General features: G+C 43.7%; 1 protein-coding gene across 2 annotated transcripts in view; it reads left to right on the top strand.

Moving 5' to 3' along the window:
• The first annotated feature begins 1989 nt into the window (after window positions 1-1989).
• TBC1D12 (TBC1 domain family member 12) overlaps window positions 1990-16156 on the top strand; it is a 45031-nt gene continuing 30864 nt past the window's right edge. The window contains exons 1-2 of one of the 2 annotated variants that reach the window (XM_083503068.1): window positions 1990-3621; window positions 15646-15769. In XM_083503068.1, the coding sequence (XP_083359194.1) occupies window positions 2837-3621; window positions 15646-15769 (909 nt within the window). In that variant the 5' untranslated portion in view covers window positions 1990-2836. The remainder of the gene's footprint in view (window positions 3622-15645; window positions 15770-16156) is intronic. The other variant, XM_083503067.1, reaches the window with a different exon arrangement.

Below are 16156 nucleotides of genomic sequence, written 5' to 3' on the forward strand. Positions count from 1 at the left end.
CCATCATCCCTAGCTAACAGAACAGTGGTCAGGGATGCTGGGAATTGTATTCCCAAAACATCTGGAGGGCCGAGTTTGGGGATGCCTGATCTAGTCCAACCCCCTGCAATGCAGGAATATGCAGCTGTCCTATATGGGGGTTGAACTTGCAAACTTGGCATTATCAGATCTACACAAACACCACTTCCCAGTTAAAAACTCTCACATATATCCTCATTGATCTCCACAGCAGCCTTTCTCTGGGAATTGCAGCTGTGCGAGGAGAATAAGGGTCTCTCAACAATTCTCAGCATCCTTAACAAACTACAGGTTCCATGATTATTTGGGGGAAGCCATGATTGTTTAATACGTATAGTGCAGATGGGTCTTAACAATGGAATCCTATGCATATACATTCAGATATAAGTTCTACTGAGTTTAATGATACACCCATATAGGGATGAGGTGTGTGTGGATTTTCAATTTAATTTGTATTTAAAGGTGAACTTACGAAATTTGCAAAGCAATACAAAGACTGAAACATGACCATTTTTCAAAAAGTTGCACTTATCTGTATTTTGCAACACAGTTCTCCATCCATACTAAAGTGTGCTTATAAATACATACATTAGTGAAAATAACTTACCAAAACACATATTAGGGGAAATGATTTGTAAAAGTGTGGCTGTTAGTGTCATTGGCACTAAAGTGCAGATGAACTGAGGACTTACTTTAAAAAATGCGAACTGATGTGGAAATGTGGAGAACTGGGAAAATGTGAAACTGCAGGAAACTGAAATTGACATATTTTGCCTTCCACTCTCCCAGGTAAGTGTTTGCAAAGGACTGCAGCTTAATAGAATTAGCCCTTTGGAAGTTTTATCTGAATGTTTCCAAATTACCTGTGAACTATTTAACTTCCAGATGGGGGTATACTATGACAAGTTTCACTCTGGAATGTACTTTCATGGCTGAGTTATAAACCTGTCGAAACAGTGCACTGTAACATTAAAGCCAAACGGCTCCTGAATGACAATGTAAGAGATGCAACACAGGGTAAGAAAAGTTCTTAGATGAAGTGTAAACAAAATAATAAGGGTGACATTGAGTTTGTCACACAAGATTGGCTGTAGACAGGATAAACTTGTTTTGGCCTCTCTGCAACAGGATACTCCCTGTAGTGTAAAGTTATATGGGGAATACTGTATGTTGGCCTGTTATCTTGAGTAGAATGCCCCTTTCTCCAAAGTACCGGTATTTGCTTTTATACTACAAATGCAATATTCTTCTGGAAAAAAATATATTAAAGAGGACTGAATTGCAAAAGAGAGCCAGTGTAGTGTAGTGGTTAAGAGCGGTAGTCTCGTAATCTGGGGAACCGGGTTCGCGTCTCCGCTCCTCCACATGCAGCTGCTGGGTGACCTTGGGCCAGTCACACTTCTTTGAAGTCTCTCAGCCCCACTCACCTCACAGAGTGTTTGTTGTGGGGGAGGAAGGGAAAGGAGAATGTTAGCCGCTTTGAGACTCCTTAAAGGGAGTGAAAGGCGGGATATCAAATCCAAACTCCTCCTCCTCCTCTTCTTCTTCTTTAAAATTCCCATTGGGTCAAATGGGCTCAGTTCACTGTCCCAATGTGACAGAATGGATAAAGCAATTCAGAATGAAGGTAAGAGGGATCATGTTTTGATTCCTTCTAGTGTAAAACAAAACATTCCCTGTATGTAAGCAGAAAACCAGACAGGCAGGGAGAGGGTTATGCTAGAACCTTTATTTATCCTTACGATAAGAGTTTTTGTTTCTAACTGCAGGGGATTTCATTACACAGGGTGGCTGGGGGCATCCAGAAATTGTAACCCCCAACTTGAGTTCTGGTACAGGGCATTTTACCACCTCACTGCCTACATAGACAAAGTTCTTTTGATGTTAGCAGGAGACGCTTGAACACGTGCCTTCGGCTGGATGCAGATGAAGCCTGCAATCATTTACAGTGTTCTACGAACACGCAGTACTTCCAAGCATTGGTTTGCACTTTTAGTTGAGGTGAGGCTACACGGGAAATTAGTGGAGCAAGTCAGTAATTTCTTAAACTCCACGGGTGGGAACTACCCGTGCTTGTACTCAGAAGCAAGTCCTCTTGAGTTAAGCAGGGTTACGAGGGCAGCTTAAGCTCAGCCAACCTGAGTCTGGATCCAGCGCCATACCGTAGCACGTGATACCTGACGCCGAAATCAATGGGCTCCGGTGGCTGGATAATGAACTCTGCAGAGGGAGACTAAGAAGCAGCTGACACTGCCTGTCACCCGGGATACTGGAAAAAAAATGACGGGTGTCCCTTCCCGGCTGCACACGCGCACTGCGAGTGGAATACGGGAAACAGGGCAAGGCTGGCTGAGCTGCCCCAACGGGCTGGTTACCAAGAGGGATATGTAACAATACCGTACCGCCCTTTGTTATAGGCGGGAGCCTTAGATGGTATACGGTAAACCTGCGAGCCTTCCATCAGCCAGCCATGGGCGTCAGAGGGCCGGATGTTTACAAGGCGCCACTTCCGCGCCAGCAACGTCGTCTCTATGGTCGGCGGCGATGACCGCCGAGAGGTCCCCGTGCGCCTGCGCGAGCCGGGCCCCCTTAGGCCGCTCCTGCCGCCACCATCACCGTAGTCGGCTGCGTTGAGCGGGACCGGCTGGTGGAGCCGAGGAGCGCAGCAGCAACAGCAACAGCCGGCGCCCCGCCCCGTCGGTCCCTGTGCGCCACCGTGAGGGGCCGGGCCGCCTCCTCCTCCTCCCCCTGCCCTTCCCCGCTCCCCTTCCCCGCTCCCAGCCGCGCCGCTGGCTCCCCGGGGGTTCTGCGTCGGCAAATGGTTGGGCCGGAGGATGCCGGAGCTCAGGGCGGCGCATCCTTGCTTCCCTCGGGCCGGGAGAAGGAGGAGGCGGCGTCGCCGGAGGAGGAGGCGAAGGGCGGCAGCGGCGACGACGACGACGCGGAAGCGGACGGCAGCCGAGAGGGCCCCGGGGCCCGGCTGCGCTGCTACCTGGCCGGCAAGAGGCCGCCCAACGGGGACGCCTGCGGCGCAGGGAGGATGACCAACGGGGACGCCGGCTTCCTCCTGTCGCCGCCGCCTGCGCCGCCTCAGGGGGGCACGTCGAGCCCCTCGGAGCCGCCGGCTGCGCAAAGCACGACGCTCCACAACGGCGGCTGCGCCTTCTTCCTGCCGGTGGCCCAGAGCGCGGTTGCTCTCGAGGAGGAGCCGCCGCCGCCTCTGTCGCTGAAGAGCTGCGGCCTCGCCGCCGCCGCCCCGGCCATGTCTCCCTCGCCCTCTTCGTCGTCGTCGTCCGCTTCAGGGAGCCCTTCTCCGGCTTCCGAGGAGGCGGAGAGCCTGGCCTCCCCGTCGGCGAGGGCTCTCCCGTGCCTGCCCTCGCTGGCTTTCATGGACATCAACCTCAACTCCCGCAACACCTTCGAGGTGAGCCGCCGACGCAGCGCCCCGGAGCATTTGCAGCCGCAGCAGCCTCCTCCGCCGCCCGCCCTCGCCTCCGGCGCCAATGCAGCTGCCGCCGCCGTCGCCGGTGGCTCCGAGCAAGGGGACCGGGCGAAGCGGCTGGGAGGCCTCGCCAGCTCCAGCTTCGCGGAATTCTTCACGAGGTGAGTGACTCACGCGGCCGCTCCCCGGGACTCCTGCGGGGAAAAGGGGCTGCCGCATGCGGGAGGAGAGCGTAACCTTGTAACTTAATAGGAGAGAAAACCAGCCGGAATCCCCCTCCCCACCCGCTCTGGAAGCATGCTTTGAAACGGTGCCGGAGCTGTCATTTTAAACCTTAAACCTCTTGCTTGAGAGTTGTGGCCATTACGGTCAAGGTGTCTTGACTCTGTATCCCTTCAGATCCATTTCCTGCAGTGTGCTCTCCCAGGTGTGCTCTTTTGCCCACCCCCTTCCCCTGGCTAGTATAATTGTAGCTTGGTGTATCGTTAAGTCTTATGAAGCTGAACTGCAACAAGAACTCCTTTTTAAAAGTTAAAACGGTTGTGATAACTCTTTTGGAAGAGGAAAGTAGCAGTGGCCAAGGTATGCTTAAGCACCCTTTGTGAAGGACCTGTTTTTGATGAGAAGATTTTAAAGATGAGGGGTGTGTGTAAAGAACCTTCAGAGAGAATTTGCCCTTGTCTTACTGAGCTCATGGGTAGCCTAAATCCAAAGTGTGGTCAGTCTGGCATAGTGGTTAGAGTGTTAGCCGAGGAAGGGGGAGACCCAGGTTCAAATCCCTGTTCACCTAGTGACCTCTGCTCACTGGGTGACCTTGGGCCAGTCACTACATCTCAGCCTAACCTACCCTGCATGCTTGTTGAGGATAAAATGGAGAAATGGGACAACTGTTTATGCCACCTTGAACTCTTTGGAGGAAAGGTGAGGTATGAATGTAAAGATGCAGTAATAAAAAACCTTTTTTTTTTTTGTATCTTATTTAATGCTTATACATGAAGGATGACGTTTTCTATGATGCTTTTGTCTCTACTCAGTTGAATCTATTTGACTAAGCATGCAGTAGCATTTTATGCTTTTCAGCTTCACTAATCTATTTTCTGAACTGTCAACAAGAAATTGTGATAGCGTTCTGTGCAAGATGTCCTGCTAAATTGTGGAGTCTCAAGTTGTTTGCTTTACTACGCATATCATATTGAATACTAAAGCTGCCTCTTGTTGCATCTTTTCTCCTATGTTTGATTAAATAATTGTCTAGTTAGAAGAGAAAGGGAAACAATTCAGCATAGTGATACTGTACAAACATTTATATATTGCTCTTTAGTAAAATATTGTTCTCAGGTGTCACAAAAGAGGAATGTATCATGTACTTGCCCAAATGTACACTGCTCTTTGTGGCATCTTTAAAGGACATACCTTGATAAACAGACTCATAGAATCACAAGAGCTGGGAGGGATCACAAGGGTCATCTAGTCCAGCCCCCTGCAATGCAGAAATCTTTTGCCCAAATAACTAGCACATAGTTGATTGGGCTTGTCTAGTGCCTTTGCATTTTTCTGGAGTGACTATCCAAGAACAGTTGAGTAGCCACTGGGAGCAATGCTTATTTTGTCTAGTTAAAATGCTAATGGCATTCTAATAACTTCCTGCCTTGTGCATATTTCGTTGTATAGCAATTGATTATTTTCCCTTAATAATCTTTGCTGCATGTGAATTTCAAAACTTAACTTTATTATTTTTACAATAATGGAGAAGATAATGTTCCCTTCATAAGCCAGCTTTGATTCTTTTTTTCTTTTTTCTTTTCTTTTCTGCAAGCAGAAATGAGATGTTCCAAGTTGAACAACTGTTAGCCAAGAATGAAGTAAGGTTTTGTGGCTATGTTGTAGCCTGGACTTGAAGAATCAACACATTTTTATATATAGCTGGTTTCTCTGGTCACAATGATGGAAGACTTGATGGGTATTGGGATTGTTATAGTGGAATGCAAGTAATATACCATTTTAAATTATTCATTTCTCCGAAGGGGTTTTAGTTCTCTCATCTGCCAGTTTTCAAAAAGCATCATTTGCTTCCTGGATATTGAAACTATGTCTTAGTACTGATTGTTTATGGCAGATACTCGATGCTGATTTTAGCATTTAGTGCTATGTGAAATAATGTTAGGGATACCTTATTCTTTTCCACATACTGTGGACTCTGTGTTACACTTGTGAGGCATCTGACGGGGTGCAAATTAGTTCCCTCAAGCTTAGCATGACTGAAAGGGCTGGGAGGTGCTAGAATGGACAAGCCCAATTGAATATAACATAGATTACAAACTGTTATGTCATTGCCCTGATAGGATTGGTGAAAGTGTTGCACACTGACGCTGCATCATAGTGTGTAGGTCTTGTGTTGTGTAACCATTAATGTCATTCTGTTATTTACTGGTGAGTTTTTCTAGTTTCTCTCTGGCTTGGCTCTCACCACACCTCAAATGTGTTTGAACAGCTACTCTAGTATTAATTACTGGTTTGACTTTTCCTCTCTGCCTGAACTGCTTACCATTTCATAATACAACTTCATGTGGTAGAAGAAGGTGCTAGTGCACATTTCCCTAGATGCCATTATCTCCTAACAGGTGTTTGTAGGATTGTACTGTTGCTATCCCTAAACTCTGTTCTGATCTGCTTTTTAGTACTTCCTTCAGTATCCTTCATTGATGTTTTCTGATTGCATTTCCTGAGTATAAGTGAAGTTATGATGATAATTTATTGGGAAATTACTTAGATACCAAAAGTCTGTGTAAATATTGGGTCTTTAAGATTCTAAAGCCATCGCAAATGTTGGCTGTTCTCATTCCTCCTTTTGTATTCAACAATTTTTTCATGGTCTGGCTAGTTCCAATAGGAAAACATCACTTTAAAAAACGCTTTTTATAAATATAGGTGATGATGACAAGTAGTTTCAAGCTTTGTTCGTAGAACAGGAAGAGATGCTATCTTCCATTGAATCTCCGGGAATAACTTGGAACGCTCTTTGCATTTTCTTATGGCTATCTTTTTATGGTTGTGACACATGCTGACTTGGTTTAGATGTCACAGTAAACTAAACTATGGCTTACTGAGATCGCCCAGATGCCCAACGAGGGGTGTATACTCACTTTGCTCTTCCCCAGTTTTGCGCTACACCAAGCTAAGTAAAGTTTGGCTTAACACGTCACCTGAACCAAGACTTGCACTCCATGTCTAACCTTGAGCTGTAGCCAGGGTTTGTACAATATAAATGCTGTGGGCTTGGTTTTTTTAAAAAAAGTCCATAAAAATGGAGCAAATTTATGATTTGATGCTTGTGAAACTGACAGAATGAAACTGACATAGCTACAGATAAATATTAGGCAAGCTTGGCAGCTAGGGTAATTCTCTGATGCAAATTACTGTATCCAAATTACCCTAATTTGTATAGGAAGCATCTTTCAATTCAAAATGTTCAGGGAAAACTCGCATCACTGTTCTTCCTACAACCAACCACATTCCTTTTGGAGCTTTTTGGTCAACTCAGAGGAGACGTGGTAGTTCAGAAGCTTACAACTAACATGATGTAGAATAGGAATACATTTGCTTGAGTTATAGCTTGTTAAGCGATTCACTGATAGTGCTTCTGTGTAAGTGAGACATGCAACAAAATAATTGTAGTGTGGAATACTCCTTTTCATTATTCTAGCCACTCTATTCTGTCTTGTCCTCCGTTTTCTATCCTCTCAATAGTCAAAGGAGCATTTTGTGGCCATTGAGTGTGCTTAGTCCTTATTGAGCCGTTTGTGAGGTTCCCTCCTCACGTTTTTTCTTTTAAGGTTTTGTACTTCTGCAAACCGTGTGGTTTTTCTGAGCCCCTTGATACCTCCCTCTTGTGCATGGGTGGAGCTATGTTGATACTTGCTGAATTTTGTAAATGTAAGTGGTGATCTGGCTTTTAAAGAAGATACAATATATCTAGGTTAATTCATTTGGTTAGGTCAGTTTTACAGCTGAAAATAGAGGAGCAAACCTACCAAATACTGTCTCTGCTGAGTCTGAATTCTGGAATCTGTATTGGAAGCTGGTTATCTCTGACCCATGCGTTGTATTAGTAGTGGATAATAATTCTCTGTCACTGGAGATTGACTGGTGAGTGTCTCTCAAGCATTCTTCCTAGCAATTGCATTACAGCAACTTTAGGGGTCTCAGGTTCCGAGGACACAAGCTTTGTGCCACAACCCTATTACTAATTAAGCACTGGGATTCCTGGTACAGAGACTCATAACAATTAGGATGTTAAAATTAGGACTCAATGAAATAAGTTATATTTCAGTGTTTGACATTTTTAAAAGCCATTGAATCTTGCTCAGAAGCTTGGGGCAACTGTGTCTCAGTAATGACATTGTATTTTGATTTCTAGAGGGTTAAGTATTGTATTTTGAATATCTAAAAATCTGAAAATCATTGTTGGGGCACTTAAAGTATCCTGCCATGTGAGCACTAATTGGGGCAAGTGTTTTTACTTTTTAAATTGGCTTACACTTTTCTGATTTGACATCAAGCTTCTTCTTTTCAATACTTTTATTTGAACATTCAGTATTAATCACACATGGCTGCACATTGGGATTTTGAGCTTATGAACAAAAAAGATCAGTGAGTAAAGAAAAGCAGAAATTGTTAAATATAAGTGTTAAAAGCTACAGTATGCTTTCTTGGACATCTTATGAAGACTGTTTCAAACAAAGATATCATAATATATAAAATATGTTTTTCTTATACTAGCTATTATAGCTTTCCTGTATTACTGTGAAATCTGTAACTATGATTTCAATCCTAAACACACCTACTAGGGAACAAACCCTGTTGAACATGGTAGAACTTCTGAGTACAACATGCAAAATATTTCATTTCCCATTGTTCACTTTTTAAAAACATATCTATTAGTGCTCTAAGACAACAGGGAAATACACAGAAATGTGTTCTAAATAGTCTTACCTGCTTTAAATGGAATGGGTGAGAAATTGTTTTCCACATTCAATTACAGGCTTGTATGAGGATAGTACTCCACATAACCTACTTGAGAAGTTGTTAAACTTGAATGTTGAAGTAGTATAATGTGCAGAGGCATGTTTCACTGTGCTCTAGCTTGTAGTTGTGGTTCTTCGGGAATCTAATTCTGTTCCAATTAAAACAAATTAGAATGACACAAATAGAGGCTAAAAGCCACAATTTATTTTCTTGGTGGTCCCCTGCCATTGTACACTAACATTGCCATTGTTTGTGTAGTTCTGGTAGCAAAGACGAAATGAAGTGTTTTGAAATTTAAATTCATATTGCTCATAGATGAAACTTTCTCCTGGTATAAATGTTTCTCTTTCCTATATGTGGAGGCTGAATTACTGTCTCAGTATTCTTTTCATCTTTATTTCAACTGGACAATGCCCTGGCCTGCCAGAAATTCAGTTTATGTGTAGGGGTGAATAGTAGGAGCTATGAATGTTTTCCCCACCCTGGGTCGTTCCCCCCCCCCCAACTCTGCAAACTTTAGTTAGTTTAAAACTAACTTTGATTTTCTGTGTAACTTTTAAAGGATGTGTGGGGCACCTGTGGCCCCCAGATGTTGCTTAACCACAACTTCCTTTATCCTGGCATTGGCCATGCTGACTGAGGTTGATGGGAGTTAGGGGACGGGTATCTGTTGGATCTAAGTTCCCTACACCTCTGTTACATGTTGGTGAGAGTTGTTTCTCTAGAACTGCAAGTTATTTGTGTCTTTAGTTCTGTGCACAGTTAAGTAGAAACAATGCATAGGACTGTAGCTGGTGACTGTAGTACAACAATGGGAGTGTCTGAAGATGTCATATACTATTTATTGTCCCTGTGATGCTCACCTACCTCTCATTTACTCTTCTTCCACAATTTGTCCATCTCTCCCTCCCCCCTCCCCATGCCCCTGCTGCAGCAGATACAGTGGTACCTTGGGTTAAGAACTTAAGTAGTTCTGGAGGTCCGTTCTTAACTTGAAACTGTTCTTAACCTGAGGTACCACTTTGGCTAATGGGGCTTCCCGCTGCCTCCACGCTATTTCTGTTCTCATTCTGAAGCAAAGTTCTTAACCCGAGGTACTATTCCTGGGTTAGCGGAGTTTGTAACCTGAAGCGTCCGTAACCCAAGGTACCACTGTACAGGGGATGAAGTGGCAGGTTTCAGTGTGGGGAGAATAAACTCCTAAAAATTGCTTAACACTGTTGGATACCACACTTACAATTGCAGATATCTAAGGACATGAATCCACTTTCTTTTTCAGGGTAGCATGGAAAAGTTAGCAAAATGGGTTCGTTATGTATGAAAATTTTGTTTTTTGATGCAGTGATGGCCTATTAATGTGATATAAAGCTTAACTGCATCTGAAGAACCAGCCATGCATCCTTATGATGTGCTTTGGTAAAGGCAGGGCTTCTACCTTAATTACTTTAGAGGTGCATTAGGGGCATACTTAAGACCTCTTCGTCACTTTTTACTTTGACAGAATGTCTCTGTAAGTAATTCTTGGTGATAGTGTTTGAATGCAGGGACAGAATTCTCTGCTGTGTTTCTACTTTTTAGGCTTCTTCCTGATGTGCTAAAGAAGTAATGTAACAAGCACCAGTGTAAGTTTCCCTTTAGAGTTAGACAATAGAAAGTAAAATACCAGTGATGGTTTTTACTCTATGGTTTTATGCAGTCCTTTTTTTCTGGGGGGACACAGGGGTACGCATACCCCTAAACATTTTGTGAATCTTTGTACTTTTGTCCATTTACTCTGTTTATTTTTCCTGATTTGAACTATAAAATGGTGATTTTCTTGAGTCAAAATGAGAATACCCCTAAACATTTTTTTATAGAAAAAAACCTGGTTTTATGTATATTTTATTGCAAACCGCTTTGCTGTTTCTTCATGTGAAATAGCAGTTCATACATCTTTTTAAAAATAAAGAAATAAAATAATTTGTTACCAGTTGGATACTTGTAATGTGGAATGGTAGCTTAAGTTGGACAGACTCCATGTGTCTCTTTCAGTGAACAGATAAACCTGGGAGTAAGAGCCACTATTCTGACAATGACAGCTGTCCAATTCCAAGGTAGTGATGAGGCTGAAACTAACCACAGGATAGCATACCCATATTGCCTAAATGCATCTGTTAAGCAGGTGGCCCTTTTTTGTTAATTGCATTTTATTATGTTTTGAGAAGGCTGTGTTGACAATTCTCTTATTGGGCAGACTTGAAAATGAGAAAACTCAGTGAGATGAGCAGCAGGACTCATTCTATCAGCTCTTTTGAAAGGCCCCTGAACTGTTTCCATCTGGTTATAAGAACTATTAAATTTTAAGAATTGGCAGCTGAGTTTGCTTTTTTCCTCTTTCCCTTGTATGTCATGTCTTTTAGGTTGTCAGCCCGCAGTGCAGGCAGGGTCTGTCTTATTTAAACAGACTGTATATGCAAGCCACTCTAGGAGTCTTCCTGACTGAAGAGCGTGGTACAAATGCCCTTAGTAAGTAAGAGAGGAAGAAATAACCTCATCAATAAGAAATAACACACCATTTAAGAGGGTACAAATGGACCTGCAACATTCCTATTGTAAGGCTGTTAAGTGAAATTAGGGTTGCCAACCCTTGCTGGCAGCTGCTTTTTCTTTTCTACATCTAACAACCCACTCATTGGGTGACAATAGGGCACAGGAATCAGCATGACCCCCTATTAATGTTACCCCTGCTTCCGCCCCCCCCCAATATAATTTATGGTTGTTAAAGGTGCAGGAGCAGAGAGACCAGGGCTTTTCAAGTTAATTGGCAAGTCCAAAGAGTATCAGTGCCAAAGGGAGAAGGAAATTCAGCCGATAAAGCAGACTCAACTCCCTACATCTTCTTCCTTTTCCCCTGAAGGTTCTCCTTCTGCTTCAATAGCTGCCCGGAAGATACCCAACTGCTGTGGTCTTTGGAGATATTCTCCTCCTGCCCCGCATGCCACAACTGTATGATGTCGTCCTCTCTACATAGAAAGTCAGCATGTTGGAGAGGGCTAGGCTACAGTCTCTCCCCCACCCCCATACTTCATTTCTTTGTGGGACAAACATATTACATGGGAAAGCATACTGCCATGTCTCTCTCTCTCTCTCTCTCTCTCTCTCTCTCTCTCTCACACACACACACACACACACACACACACTCAGACTGTTCATTCAGACATAGCCTTACCACCTTCCTGAGAGCTAGGCCAGGGAACTAGGAAAAACTAACATTTAAACTGCACATTCAGGCAATTTAGTTCTGTGTTTTGTTAAACACAGGTCATGACCTGGAAGCAGAGAATATAACATTGCTTATTCCTCTTCTTGACTTCGATTCATTACAGGTGTGGGGTATCTGTGGCCCTCCAGATGTTGCTCAACTATGGTTCCCATCAGCCCTAGCAACCATGGTCAATAGTCAGGGATGATAGGAGTTGCAGTTCTGCAACCTCTGGAGGGCCAAAGGTTCTGCACACCTGATCCTGCTAGTTAATGTTATAACAGAGAACCACAACCACGGCTGCAGATTCAGCTTCACTCATTTATTCTAACCTAGGTCAATGCACATTTTAAGTGCCCGGTTTCTACGGTTCCTTTGCAGGTGCTTGCCGGGGCAAGTGAGTGGGAGGTTAATTCTGGACCATAACCTTGGATTAGATGGAGCAGAAGCTTTGTTAACAGCAAGAATAAAACACTCTGAACTACTTCAGCTTCGTGAAACAAAGTTCAAATAGCTTCATTATGTGTAAAAGGTGACTTTGTTCTGTCTGTCCGTGTGTGTGTGTGTGTGTGTGTGTGTGTGTGTGTGTGTGTGACATAATACTTGTACCTTTGGAACCAAAACTCAGCTTAGATTTAGATGTGACTTGCTCTACTGATTTCTTAACGACAAACATGTAAGCAGTTCCATGGTGCTGGGGACTAACACCTAAATGTGGCAGAAATTGTCAACCTGTACATTTTGATTGTTCATTTATAAAATAGTGAGTTGGTTTTTTTAACATAGTCCCCTCAAGATGGCTTACGCAGTACAAAACCAGAATGCAAGAAGTTTACAATAGGAGCAGCATTAAATATTTCATACAGTTAAAACAGGATACAATTCATTCACCCCTCCATGACATGTCATTCTTTCCTACCAAACCATAGGTTTTCTCCCTGCAAAGTGTTCTCCAGGGTTTAACATGTTGCCTCATCTGCATAGTGACAAAGTAATATGTGTTGTGGGGCTTAGAAGCTTTGGGGCAGGGCAGATGGTGACGAGTGAGCTGGAAAAATAAGCCTCATGTTGCCGTTGTGCTGTCAAGATTTCTGTCCATTTTCCAGTGCCTGGATTGGCAGCTTAGGTACTGCTGGGAGTACTGGTCTACATAGAAAGAGCAATATAGCACCATAATGGCTGCTTATGCATACTTTCTTCACCTTTCCACTTTCCTCCCATGTTCTAAGACACACTCATGCGCCTTCCCTGGCTTCGTATCTGCTGCCAGTGACAAGAGAAATAAAGGGAGCGGCCTGTTGACACCCAAGACTGTGCAGAGATGCCACAACTGGTTGCTGTTTATGTGGCCAGGTTGACTTTGATAGGTGACGATACCCTGTTACAGGTGCTACAAAATGCATTATTTGGACCTGAAATATTGGGGGGGAGGGGTTTGCTTGCTAAGTGGGGGACTAATGTGCCAATGCAGTGGCAATTCTTTTTATAAAATTTAAAAATGTTATACACTGTGTCTGCTAGAGCAGGATACTTTTAGTTGAAAGTTTCTTAAACGCCATGACAGTATTTTGATGTTACAGAAATGGCAACGGTGTGCCTACATTTTCATAGATGGTGAAAAAAACCATGCTTTCTTGGTTCACCTCTTTCTACCTAGTATAAATGCCAGTTAAATTACTATTAAACACTAAAATAGTTAAATCAAAGCTACTTAATCATTGGAGACAATTCAAATATAAAATGTAAATGACAGCAGAACAGCATTTGTTGCATCAACTTTAGCTCTTCCAGCCCTGAGCAAAATATATGGACTGTACAGCTAGGCTGAGATTGGATGGATTCACCAAGGTTTATCGTTTGTATTCTGCGTAGGTGACAGATTTCCCATCACTGTCTAGGGGTTTTTGCAGTGAGGGATAGTCCTCTCATGGACTTGCTTGGCAGGCTTCTCTGCTGTGGTTGCTTCTTTGCATTACAACATTCGTCCTCCTCCCACAGAACTGGAATGTGTATTTTCACTTTCCAATAGAAAATTATGGAAGGAAGGCTAATGCTACTATTCCGTATGTGTTACCTAATTTTTGCCAACAAAAAGGAAGCAAGAAGAACAGCCCTGTGTTCTCAGTTGGAAAGGAAATATAGTTCATAAAATTAGTACTTGTACATCAGCCTTGTGAATAACTAGCAAGCAGTATTTGAAACTCCCATTGTTCTTGGCGCATTTTGCGACAGGGAATTTCATTAGCATGAGCAGTTTCTGAGCTCTGGGCTCAATACTGTGCCTAAGATTTCAGATTAAAACTGCAGTGGAAGGAAAGGAGGACCCTTTCCTGCCTCCCCAATTCTAGCTCCTCTCAGAAGACTGGAGAAGAGACCCTCTTAAGAATATTAGGGGAAGGACTAGACCATGTGAAAAATCAACATAATATTTTAGCTGCAGTTCATTCATTTTCAGCTTTGTATTCTTGCTATAAAAAAGCACTCCTAGACATTCTGGGGGAAGGCTGTTGCTGCTCACACAGAATGAGAAATTGCTCATCAGGCATAAATGCTTCCTTGCAGAACTAGGTAGCCAACTAAAGATACATAACCATATAACATTGATTACACAAGCTCAATTTCATGTCGATACAAGTGCTAAATACTTGCCAAACATTAGATTACTGTTTCTCCCTGGAACCTGTCCACCCCCCAGACTGTGCATGGATTATTTTTGCTGCCATGCCCACACATTTAAATCTTACAGAAACCACAATCAAATTTCAGAATCTAGTCCCAAAAATACGGTATTTCTTATTTAAAGATGGTTAGGCAGACTGGTACATGTTTTTGACTTGTGCATGTCTTCCTAGCCCTTTCTCTGCTAGAATGTATACCTTGAAGCAAAAAGAAAAATACACTGAAATATCACTATTTATGTTTAATGATAATAGGCTTCACTCTAATGATAAAGGGCCTCCCTTCAGCAAGATGCTATAAATCAGAAATCTTTAACAGGGAGGCCATTCTTTCTTTTATTTTGCAAACATGGACCAAAAAGTAAGAGTAACTGCTTACTTCAATATTACTTGGCTAGGAGATGGGACTTAGGTCAGTTTTCTTGCCAACTCCTTTTCCTTACAGCACACCATACTCTTCTCCCCTTAGACTTGTTCTTCCATGGCTTGCCTGGGCCACCCACCCATCTCTCTCCTCTGACGTGGTGGCATTGGTGTGACTTGGGCTGCAGCTGCAGAGCAGGATAGTTGATGTGATGCTCTTTTGTCGTGTCCTGACTCCTTCTCCACAGCTTACCTGGAGCCCCCAGTCACCTACCTCCTCCTAAGTGTTGTGCTGTTAACTAGGCCTGACCAAGGGAAAGTTTAAAAAATATTAATTTCATAAGTTTTGACATAACAGTCTCCTTCCCTCTCCTTACCCCCCCACCCCGAAAAACAATCTGTAGAAAGTAAAAGGTAAAGGGACCCCTGACCGTTAGGTCCAGTCGTGGCCGACTCTGGGGTTGCGGCGCTCATCTCGCTTTATTGGCCGAGGGAGCCAGTGTACAGCTTCCGGGTCATGTGGCCAGCATGACTAAGCCGCTTCTGGTGAACCAGAGCAGCGCACAGAAACTTCGTTTACCTTCCATCCGGAGCGGTACCTATTTATCTACTTGCACTTTGACATGCTTTTGAACTGCTAGGTTCGCAGGAGCAGGGACCAAACAACGGGAGCTCACCCCATCGTGGGGATTCGAACTGCCGACCTTCTGATTGGCAAGTCCTAGGCTCTGTGGTTTAACCCACAGTGCCACCTGTGTGCCACTCTGTAGAAAGTTGCTGTGATTAATTGTTAATCTTGATATTTAGGTTTAAGAAATTGATATCAACTCCAGGAAACACACCTTCAGTTTTAAACTTCTTTGTGCGTTTTTTAACAGGAACTTCTTTGCTAAAAGGACAAAGGAACTCAAACCTGCTGTCCACAGTGCTCCTGGCTGGAAGTTGTTTGGAAAAGTCCCACCGAAAGAAAACGTACAGAAAGACTCCAAGATAATTCAGCAGGTGAGCATCTGTAAAATGATATGCAAATCCTTTCCCATTTTGTCCTTGGAATTTCATAGAGCAGACTTCTGTAAGGTAGTCCTGCTTAATGTTAATTTATTTACTAGGGACTTCCACTCCTGCTAGTGTTGCTTGCCTACCCTGCCAACCCCACTGTCCCTCACAGGTCCTTCAGCCCTCCCAGACCCCTCCCAGCTACTTCAGCTCCCCACCTGCCACCCCATTCCCCAATCTTCCTCTCCCATGGTTTGCCCCAAACTCTCCTCTTCCCCACAGTCTGCTGGAAACTCTCTCCTCCCCACCCTTTCACAGATCACCCCAGTCTCAAGATCCTGCTGTTCTGCCCCTTGCAGAGGAGAGGGGAATGAAGAGGAGAAAGTCTTCTCC

This window comes from Podarcis liolepis (assembly GCF_965112155.1).
Source record: "Podarcis liolepis genome assembly, chromosome: 5".
NCBI classification, from domain to species: domain Eukaryota; kingdom Metazoa; phylum Chordata; class Lepidosauria; order Squamata; family Lacertidae; genus Podarcis; species Podarcis liolepis.